Here is an 11288-nt window from a genome sequence, read left to right as displayed (position 1 = left end):
CCAGTGCAGTGGCTGTCCCCTGTCATGGGCACTGGTGAGGCCTCACCCCAAGTGCTGTGTCCTGTTCTGGGCCTGTCACTGCAAGATGGACACTGAGGGGCTGGAGTGAGTCTGGGGAAGGGAACGGAGCTGGGGAAGGGGCTGGAGCACAAGTCTGATGAGGAGCGGCTCAGGGAGCTGGGGGTGTTTAACCTGGAGGAGAAGAGGCTCAGGGGGGACCCTCTCCCTCTCTACAACTCCCTGACAGGAGGGTGCAGCCAGTGGGGGGTCAGGCTCTGCACCCAGGGAACAAGGGACAGGACAAGATGAGAACAGTGTCAAGTTGTGCCAGGGGAGGTTTAGATTGGATATTAGGAAAAATTTCTTCAGAGTGATCAGGCATTGGACCAGCTGCTCAAAGAAGTGGTGGAGTCACCATCCCTGGAAGTGTTCAAAAAATGTGCAGATGTGGCACTTGAAGCCATGGTTTAGTGAAGAACATGGCAGTGGGTTAAACCTGGGTTAGGGCTGGAGTCCATGATCTTAGAGGTCTTTTCTAAGCTTAATGATTCTATGATCAAAATCGTTTTCGTGTTTACCTCACATGGATTTATACAAACACACGTAAGGGATAACCACACCTCTAAGTTGGGAAGCAACTTCCATGTTTGATCTTTGGACATACCAAACTGTCTCTCACTTATGCGTGGGAACTACAGGTAGCAATTGACTTTCCATAATCTTCCCCTCCTTATCCTGTGTTTCAGGCAGGATGTAGTAAAAAGATGATGCAGGGAGCTCCCATGTCCAGCCAGGCAGAGTGGGTTGAGCAAAGGACAGAGCTCCACCTGCCCTCTGAAATTCCTTGCCTCGCATCACGACCTCCACATTATCCAAACACCAGTGTTCTCGTGGCTGATTTTAGATCCACTCTCGAAACTGTCTTCCTAGGAAGCTGAATAAAGAGGCACAGTGTCCCTGCCAACTAGCACTGCTGTAGGTCTGCTTCCACGTGGGGTCACATGCGAACATTTCTATGCCCAATAACCTTGTTAGCTCCCTTAATGTCATTCATAATGCAAATGAGACAGCGAGCGAATGGCCAGAGGCCCAGAGTGACTAAAGCTCAGCATCCAGAAAGTCTTACATTGCCTCTAGCTCTAAACTAACTTCCCTCCATAACAAGCACCATAAACTTGGCTATCAAAGCTACACATGCCCAGTCTTTGTTGTACAACAGGCAGCGATTTGTATCACTGGCTTCTATTTTTAGCATATTAATTAACTACTGCAACTGGTGAGGCAAGTGTCTCCAACTGGAGAGTGTGGCACCATTGTCTGAAGTCATCACCTCATCTCGAGCTATTGAAAATCATGGCAGTGACCCTCCTGCTGATATGAATTTAACCTGACATGCCCACAAAGGAATGGGGGGTGGTGCACCAATTTTGTGCACATGGTTCTCCACATCACCCTGGACCCTATTAGTGTGGAAAGAGCTCATTGAAAGAAAAGAAGCCACATTGTGCTGGGCCACCTAGAGGGTTGAATAGAAAAGGCTGAGGAAAAGAGCAGGCAGCGCAATAAAGGCCATAATTAACATATTTCCATATTCAAGCAAAGCAATAACTACGTGAAATGTTTGTCAAGGTGCAATGAAAGCATAAATATTAAGTACCGTATCTGAGGGGATGCAGAACCGCCCCCCGAGTCTCTTAGATTCCATTGAGAAATTCAAAACAAGCTTTTTACCTGCTATTTTCAATTATAAATCGCTATCACTGCTTCTACTGTGACAACAAGACAAGCCTTGCCATCCTCACTCAGTTTTCACCCAGGTAAAACTGTCCCTGCCCAAACTAGGTCAAAAATTTGCCCTGAGATTTAAAAAAAAAAAAATTAAAAAAAAAAAGGGGGGGCACAGAGTGAGAACCTAAAAATGTGAGCTGAAGCATATGCATTTGCTGCAAATTCTTGTAGGAGATGATGAAACCTGAACTACAGAGGAAATTTTATAGAAAGCACTTCTTACTGGACACCTGGAATTTTATAAAAAGCACTTCTCCCTGGACACCTGAAGCAAGGCTATGGGCTAAAACCTTCTGTGTGCAAACTTGGTTAACAGGCACCCAGAGCCTGCATCTAAAGCATGGCTCTGACTCTAATTTTGTTGTGATTTATAGGTTTATAGTTGGGCTCAATGATCTCAGAGGTCTTTTCCAACCTAATTGATTCTGTGATTATGCCATTCCATGGGAAAAGTACAAAAGAGTCTCATTATAAGTTAGAGAAGCAGTGCCACAGCACGTGGTCTATGAGAATCTGAGCACACGAACACTTCAAGGGAAGACACTGGGTTGTTAGAAAGCACAACTTGTTTTACTTTCTATTCCCAGGCAATAAACACTAGAAACCATCCCATCCCCATTTTAATATCACCTATTTCCTAAACTATCTCAAAAACAAGGCCACAACCCCACTGACTTCCGTGATGGGAATAAAAAAAGGCAGTGCAAGAAACAGCACCCTTTGAAACACAGCCACCTGTGGACCAGCCAGCCAGAGTCATCAAGCAAATTCAGGGTACCCTGATCCTGTCCCCCAGTTTCAGCCTGGAGCTGACACAGCCAGGGCATGAGGAGGTTTTTCTGCCAGTGGAGCACACGTAATCCACGCCGACGTTCCAGGGCTGCGAGCACCGTGGCTGAGTTGTTTTGCTGGCTCTCTCCCAATCCAGTGGTCTTCACTACCTTCAAGCCAGGAAAATGCAAGGCTGACACTCAGTCCAAAGCAGGAGGGAACTGGAGGAAGGAACCCAGAGAGGTCCTGCAAGGGGAAGCCTTAACTTGCAGCCAATAAATAAAACCATTGGAAAGAAAAGAGCACTGACAAATACCCAGGCTGAACGTGCTCGGTGTGCCAAAGTCAGGTGGGGGAACTCTACCTTCTTACAACGACCCATGGTACTGCTCTGCTGCTGGTTGGGCTTTTTGAGCAGCCAGTTTTAATCTCTGTAATTTGATAGATATTTATTTACAGAGTTGGAAACTGCTGTCTTAAGGAAGGTAATTCTTCCCATGGTGGGGGGAAGAAAAGGGGGAAAAAAAGGTATGTTACCTCCATCAGGAAAACAGGTATTGATACATTAAAATTATATAGATAATGGTCACAGCCAGCCTCAAACTTCACCCAGCCAATGCCTGTACTATGAAGACAAGCATGGATCTGTATTTAACCATCGCAGTCTAAAAGAAAAGTCTAAGATAAACAATGGAAGTAGTGAATTTAATTCTTGTCTGCTTTGATCCAAATGCAATTCCAGGGTCAGTGCAATACTCTTTTTTTTTTTTTCTAATACAGTTGGTTGTATCTGCATCAGCCATTTTTTTTCTCTTGCTCTTGTATTTCTCCAAGACTCTGCAAATTTTCCTCACGTTAACTATTTCTGCTTTTAAAGGCAAAACCAGATGACGCTTCAGCCCTTCAAACCAAACCCAAAACTGTCAAGTAAACCAGGATGCAGACGTGCTTCCATCCTTTGAGTAGGTGGGAGGGCAGACATCTAATTCTGTTCCTGGGCTACAGTAAAGCAAGCAGCATTTAGCCCTTATACAAATGGGTCTGAAGTATCCTAAGCGTTAATGCTTCATCACAACCATCCAAGAGAAGTAAAGACAGGGAAATACACTGAACAACCTATGCAAAGTAGAGGAGCACTCACAACAATATGCTCGTTAGCTGATGGTAAATCCTATTTCTGAACAACTGTTTGCACTGGTTATTTGCACTTATTCTACACTTTCCTAACCAAGGATTAGGATGATGTTAGTGCCTGAACCACCAAAACGACAGACCTGCAGCTGGTAGAAAGGAGGGCAACTCCTCTGGCAGCTCTGGAGTGATGCCAGCTTGGATCAGCACATGCTCTCTTTCTCCATTTCCTTCCACCTCCTCTTGCCAGACTTGACTGGTCATGAAACATTCCCCAGGCCCTGACTACTTGCTGATGGCACTTCCTTGGTTCTTGTGGCTTCATTGGCTGGGAATACTGATATGAGCTGCTTCTCCCTGGAACAAGCAAGAGCCTTCTTTTGTCTAGCAATAAATTAGTGTAAATTATTCTTTCTTCTCCTATGCAAGAAGTTCCTGCAAACACTGCCACTTTGCAACACGTATTTTATTTCTTAAGACATTAATTTACACAATGAAGCCTTTGCAGGCTTCATTCTTCCCCTCCGCAAAGAACAGGTCCCATATAAAACTTGTATCACACTTTGCAAGGACAGGCCCCAGTAACTTACACTGGATGAAAAGGGGATGCAGAGTAGAACTGCCCAGAAGGAATCCTGAGGAGCAAACAGGCCTCATTCTGTGTGGTCACTCTGCAGACCACTACCAGGGCTGTAGGCTTCATCTTGCAGTCTTCACTCAGACAACACTCCCATTGACTTCCACAGAACAACTGTCTGAAGAAGGATGCAGGATTTGGCCCAGAAGTTAAAAAAAGCCTTCTCAGCTTTCAAGTGTAGATGTTTAATGTCCCAGAAACAGTGGGCAGAGGTTTGGCACACTGTATGAAACGGACTTAAAAGCTGACATTTTCCTGCTCTTTCTCGGCCTCTGTACTGACAAAGACCCTGAGGCCTGAGATGCTGGATCCACCATGGGCACATCCCACCTGCCACAGGACTCAGCTGAAGCACAGAAAAGGCCACGCAAAGGACTGAGTCCAGGGTTTTACACAAGCTGCCTTCTTTCTCTGCAAGTCCACAAAAAAAGGTTTTTGCTTCTAAGTTTTGCTTGCCACCCAACCAAAATCCTGCGAAGCTCCTCATAGAGATTAGTGTCTCCATTACAGCTCCTCTTTCTGAAAGCCTGCTGTGCACAGGCTCCCCTCCCTCAAAAACCATTCCCTTACAGGCTCTCACATAAAAAAGGGGTATCCTGCACCAAAACTGTAGCATGTACAGCCTCTGAGAGGAGAGTATAACACAAGGAAGAAGTTGTGCATCTGCGACTCTGAACAGGCTGCAAACGATAAGCACATTGAAGTGTAAGGAAATAATGCATGATTCTCTTTCCAGCAGCAGCGTGGCAGGCTCTGCACACAACTCTGTAACCACTGCCCTCTCCCACTCCTTCCAGCAGTGATTCCTTGGCTTGGAGCTCAGCACAGGCGAATGGCCAACCCCTGAGAGAACATTTCCAAGCTGTGCAGCGCTGTGCAAAGAGACAGAGGAACAAAGGGTGCAGAACAGTAAAGAGATGGAGGTGTGGGCAGAGTGGAAAAGCAACACAATCCTAGCAAGCAAAAGAAGGATGATCTCCATCAGGCTCACAGATAAACAGGAACCTCCCATGCTGATGGATCACAGAATCATTAGGGCTGGAAGGGACGTCTGGACATGACCCAGTCCACACCCCTGCCAAGGCAGGGTCCCCTGAAGCAGGTGACACAGGAGCATGTCCAGGTGGGTTTGGAATGTCTCCAGAGAGGGAGACTCCAGGCCCTCCCTGGGCAGCTGTTCCAGGGCTCTGCCATCCTCAATGTAGAGAAGTTCTTCCTCATGTTGAAATGGAACTTCTTGTGTTTTAGTTTATGGCCACTGCTCCTCATCCTGTCACTGGTCACCTGAAAAGAGCCTGGCACCATCCTCTGACACCCTCTTCGAGATATTTACATGCATTAATGAGATCGCCTCTCAGTCTTTTCTCCAGACTAATCAGGCCCAGCTCCCTCAGTCTCTCCTCATAAGAGAGAAGCCATAAGCACCGCTTAAGGCCCCAAATGCATCCTCTTGGTGCCTTGAAAATTCAGAAGCCTTCTGAAGGAGATTTTGGCTTGCATGGGGAGCCATCAGTGGGATGAGAAAACAAATGACACGGTGACAGATCAGGCTATGCCAGTGCATAGTGTTCATCTATGCACTCTCACTGTGCAGTGAGCAAGGCAGCAGGAGGAAAATGCCACTTCCATACCCTCCTCATGGAGAAGGAGACTCCTGAAACCTTTGTGAGTACAGAGCAATGGAAAACTCTTTATTCAGGAGGACACACAAGCTTCTATCCTGCTCAGCAGCTGTATGTTCCAATGGGACCAAGGGCAAAGAGGGAGACATTCCAGTTCCAGTCATGCTCATGTGAATCATTAATCACTGCAAGGACTGGGGAGAGGCCATGGGTTTATATTCATGCAGCTTGGTTCAGGAACTGGGCTCAAAATAAAGGCAGAGAAACAGAGAGAGTGCCCAAGTGACCAAACATGACTAAAAGGAATATGCAGAAGAACAGAGTATCACCTCCTTTTGGGGAACATTCAGATGGAAAGGAGAAGAGGGACGAGTATCACAGTGATCCTACACATCCAGCACAACATCCAGTAACTGTTCATGGCTGCTTCCCTCTTCATTTGCTGACCCAAAGTGCTGCAGGACTGAGATCAAAGCCAGCTCTGTACAGGCAGGGAACACCCAGGAATTTCTGGTAAAATGTTTTTGCTGGGAAATTAAAATGGAGAAGCTGGTGAAGAACAACTAAGGCTAGGGGAGAAAAGTTCGAAATATGCCAGATTTTGTATGATACTTTAAACAAAAAGTACTTGAAAGCAGAAAAAGCTGTGCCAAGATGAATCAGGGAATAGAAAGAGATTCACTGCTGTGCTCCAGACCAGAGCTGTTAGCCAGGCAGCCAGGTAAGATCTGGGAATAGTACAGAGTCAAACCCAGGCTAAAAGCACACATGGCGAGCAAGGGAAGAGGGAGCCACATGTCAGAGGAGGTCCTGCTGCTGAAAGGAGGCAAATGGGGAAATGAAACACTAGGCTTAACCCGAGCTGGCAGAGAGCAGCAGCTCTGAGGGAGAAAGAAGAAACAGAGCAGCCGATGAGACCTCTGCAACAAACAGGACAAGAAAAGGAAATGACAACTGGATCTGGAAGGAAGTCTGATGAGAAGTGCTTTTCTTCAAAGAGTGTCAGTGAAAGGGAAATACTGTAGTAACAACAACATTTCCACAATGGGAATTGAGATAGCAGTTCACAGGTAAAATGGGAATGTGGTATTGAGGGCCTGGGTAAGAGCTCTGTTTTTGAAATGGCAAAGGGTTATGGGTCCTCCTCAAAACTACACAGTGGTCTGTGGACAATGGGATGAGAAGAAAAGAAAATCTCCAGCCAGCACCACAGTGCCCTCGCTTTTGCGAAGCTCTGCGCTCAGCAATTATGTCTTTCCCTTATAAGAGAAGAAACTCTTGACCTGTTGCCTCTTTAAACTCTACACAAAGGACTTCATTTCGTGCATTGGAGACATATAACATGAGAGGCAGACCACATGGGGGAGGACACATGAGGGAACTGCATGACTGGGCTGAGGGCTGGAAAGGGGGCACTGGTCTGGATCTTAGTAAAAAGACTTCTAGAGCATGGACCTAACCACCAAAGAATTCATGGAGTGGAAAGAAGCCATAGATTTTGGAGACTCTTTCATGGCCCACAGTCTTGCAATGGTTTGGTTATATGGAAAACTTTAAGGGCAAAGGATTATGGACCAGAATTTGAAAAGTTAAATCATAATGAAATTTTAGGGCTCTCAAGAAAATGTTGTGCTGGATAAAAAAATAAAACAAACCAAAACACTACTGTAGGAAGTGAAAGCAACAAAAGAGTGGGAAGATTGTCTGGTTTGGAAGGCAACACGGAGGTATATTGGAGTTTGATGGCTGATGGTGTGAAGATCCAGGGAAATGTCCACAGGAAAGACCATCTTTTTCATATCAGATAAGGCAGAACAGTGAATGCATCCTGAGTAAGGGGAGAAGGCAAAGAAATCACCAAGAGAGATCCTGCAAAATTTGAGCAATATTTCTATTGAGTCCTGTGGTCTTTGGTCTGAAAAGGATCATTTCCTACTGTAGCAGTAGGAAAAGAAGGGAAAGCCTGCGCATCATGGCAACCAGAAAGCCAATTACCCTAATGCAGCCCATATACAAATCTCTACAACAGACCAACTGAGGTAGGAAGAATTGGCCAACATTGTAAAAGCAGTCACTACATCTTAAATACCAAGAAGTAGACATTCAAACCCAAAAGTTGCACCCAGTCTTCCTTTCCCCTCTGCCAACACGCAGGCAGAACAGCTCCTATCACAAAGGACTAGGTATGTCAAACTGGTGAATTCTAACACTGAGCCATCCACTACTTGATAATGACTCTGGAAAACACTCCATGGTGTTTGTCTAGCTTCTAAAAAGTAGTCTTACCATTAACCCTTTAAATGAAAATTCAGAGTACACTTATTTTGTAGAAGTAACTGAGGGAAGAAAAACCCAAACAACAAAACAACACACATACAAAAACCAGTGTTTTGCAGACAGGTCAAAACTAAAAAGCCTCTCTTCCACAGAGGCAATTATTCTCATCTAAATCTTCAGAAACTGTGTTCAGCCATATGACAAAAAGGGAGTGCAATGGTTTCCTACAAAACACAGTAATTTTACTGCTTTCTTGGACTGAAGTTAAGAATCCGAATGTCTTTAAAAAAAAGTAATTACCTTCTAATCTGTCATTCCCTATGCTTCAGGGATATGGCAGTATCACATAAATGTTAAAATACACAATTTTACCTTTTATCTGGACAGAGTCGAGTTAATGAAAAGTTTATGAACACATTCATGCAGTGCATTAGCTCAATACATTTTGGGCTAATGTGCTGTAACAGCTTCTGTATTTTGAGCTGTCCTTACTAATGATCCGTGGCTCTCTAAAAGAAGCAGTGAATGGCAAAATAAAACCCAGGATGGTCTAATCCAGTATTACAGACGTCACTGCAAAAGCACCACACGCATCAGCTGCACTCCGGGTCACTACTGCAAGAAATCTGTCCTTACACGGTTTTGGGGCCTGATTCACAACACCCTTTGCAAACAGTCCCATGGGATTCAGCTGCTCTTCCCACATCATGTAAGGACGGAGGGGATGATGCACCATCAGGAACAAATCTGCCCTTCCAACCACACCATGAGCAGCAGCAGCAGCCAGAGCAGCTGAGCCTACCTGTGGCACAAAGGGCGATGAAGGTTTGTGCATGCTTCTGGATCAAAAGCAACTTGTCTTTAGGGAGAGGCACCTTCCTTAGGATGTGTTCAATGAAATCATGTGGGGTGATGGCTGCAAGGTTCCACTTCAACTTCCCCAGCACCACCAGCTCCCATTCCTGCAGAGGGGGGACAGGCAAAGCAAAAGAGAAGAAAAGCCATAAGAAAGCCTGCAAAAAACCTCTGCTTATTTCTTATTATAACTTTATCACTGCTAAATTCGTTTTGCTCAAACCCTTTTTTCCATACGCCTCTACTGCTTTGAAGTTGTTGACTTTATATTCTTTTTTGTTTTTTGAACACCAGAAATGTCAGGCTCTTCTGAAAATAATGAGACCTGGCAGCTCCTGCCAAGGTTTTACTTTTTTTTTTTTTGTATCCAGTGCTGAATACCCACCCAGAAAGTTTAGCCTGCAATTAGATATTGCCAAGGTCACTGTGGTCCTTCCCTAGTAACTTCTTTTAAATGGCTATAGTCCTTACTTTATAGCCATTTAAAGCCCTAGGGACAGCCATGCACAAAAATAACCTAGATATACATTCCTTTTTTCAAAACTGGGGAAGTTGGCTTGATGGCATTCCCTCTCAAAACTGTATTCCAAAGGTCCCGCAGATAAATCTGATGGTACTTAAACTACTCCAAGACAGGCTCTGCAGAAAGGAAATGCACACAACACAGCCAAGAAGTAGCCTGTGTAAATTATCTGCCAGTAAATCATGTAGGAGCCATTCCCAGATTCTTTGCACGCCCAAAACTCCCACTGCAATCAAAGGAAAACTTGGGTGTGTACGTAACTACCGGCCATTCCCTGGAATGGGATTCCAGGTGCAAACAGCACCCGATCTCCAGATCCAGCCACGGGCTGCATGACCTGCATGTTTCAACATTTAAACTGAGTTCTGAACACCTTACAGTGCCCCACAGAGCGAGCAAAGTTTAGGCCTCTGACTCCCCTTTGTCTCATCCATCAAGTATTAGCTATTAACTAAATTCCACGCACTGATTCCCGACTCCTGATGATGCCTGATGGAGCCCAGCGTGGTGGGGAGCCCCAGCTGAGCTCACAGAGCTGGCAAGTCAAAAAAAAAAAAAAGTCCTTTAATTTTGCAGCCGAGGAGACGTCAACCAGCGTTGCTGAGAAACCATAAACATGGACCCCACAATGCCATTTCTGCAGCCGTTTCCCTGAATAGATGCCCACTTTAACAGCGAGTTACTTTCCTTTTTTCCTGCTAGATTATGACAGAGCCCTCCATGGCCTGAAAAATCTCACATATATGCAAAAGGCTGCAGAAACCAGACAGGTTTTTTTAATTTCTCAAGAAAACCTGTAAAATGTTGGAACAGTGTTGGCAATTATGTGAACTAAGGCCTCCTCTTCCCAGCATTACTGATGTGACAGGTTTTCAGAGTGAACAGTCAACCCAGAGGACCAAATACAAGGCAGCACTTTAAACACATCCTTAAATCCACATGGCAAAAGAAGGTAGGGACATCATTCTGCATATTTGCATATGGGGACCATGGCACTTCCCCTGCCTGTCTGTGCCACCAACGGGACACCTCATGGCCCTGACAGCCAGGCAGGGTTTGAGGGCAAGGCTCTTTAACTCCGCGGAAGCACAAGCTCCCAACGCCAACCCCTCCCCAGGGGGAATTCCCAGTGATTCATAGGAAAAATTCTCCTGCAACTCGGATGGCTACAGCCATCTCTCTGACCTAGTATCCATGTCACCAAGGGGCCCTGATGCATGTCCAGCACTCCACATCATGATGTAAACATCACTTATTTCCTTCAATAATTATCAATTTGCTTCTGCTTCCACTGTGTCTGAACTGAGAGAAGCAGCAGACACGGAGTGGTTTAACTGAGCCGTATCACACAGCATGGGTCAGGCTGGAAGGGACCACAGTGGGGCACCTGGTCCCATCTCCATGCTCCAGCACGGCCATCCCAGAGCACAGGGCACAGGATTGTACCCAGACAGCTCTGGAACATCCCCAGTGAGGCAGACTCCACACACTCTCTGGACAATCTGTTCAGTGCTCGGTCATTGAACAGTGAAGAAGTTCTTCCTCGTGTTCCGGTGGAACTCCCTGGCCATCAGCTGGTGCCCGCTGCCTCTTGGGCACGGCCGAGCATCCCGGGCCCCCCCCGGGCATCCCGGGGGCCCCCCCGTCCCCGGCTCCGCACCGCCGCGTGCCTGCCACCAGGTGG

At 46.0% G+C, this 11288-nt stretch overlaps 1 protein-coding gene across 3 annotated transcripts in view; it reads right to left on the bottom strand.

The window, feature by feature from the left end:
* CCND2 (cyclin D2) overlaps positions 1-11288 on the bottom strand; it is a 30988-nt gene that overhangs the window by 16606 nt on the left and 3094 nt on the right. For 2 of the 3 annotated variants that reach the window (XM_017745832.1, XM_008642424.2), the window contains one exon: positions 9029-9188. In XM_017745832.1, coding sequence (XP_017601321.1) covers positions 9029-9188 — 160 coding nt within the window. Of the gene's footprint in view, positions 1-3778; positions 4048-9028; positions 9189-11288 lie in introns of those variants that run through there. The other variant, XM_017745833.1, reaches the window with a different exon arrangement.

Source organism: Corvus brachyrhynchos, unplaced genomic scaffold (assembly GCF_000691975.1).
Source record: "Corvus brachyrhynchos isolate BGI_N302 unplaced genomic scaffold, ASM69197v1 scaffold209, whole genome shotgun sequence".
In the NCBI taxonomy this organism is placed as follows: Eukaryota; Metazoa; Chordata; class Aves; order Passeriformes; family Corvidae; genus Corvus; species Corvus brachyrhynchos.
This window is presented reverse-complemented; position numbering and strand designations above follow the sequence as displayed.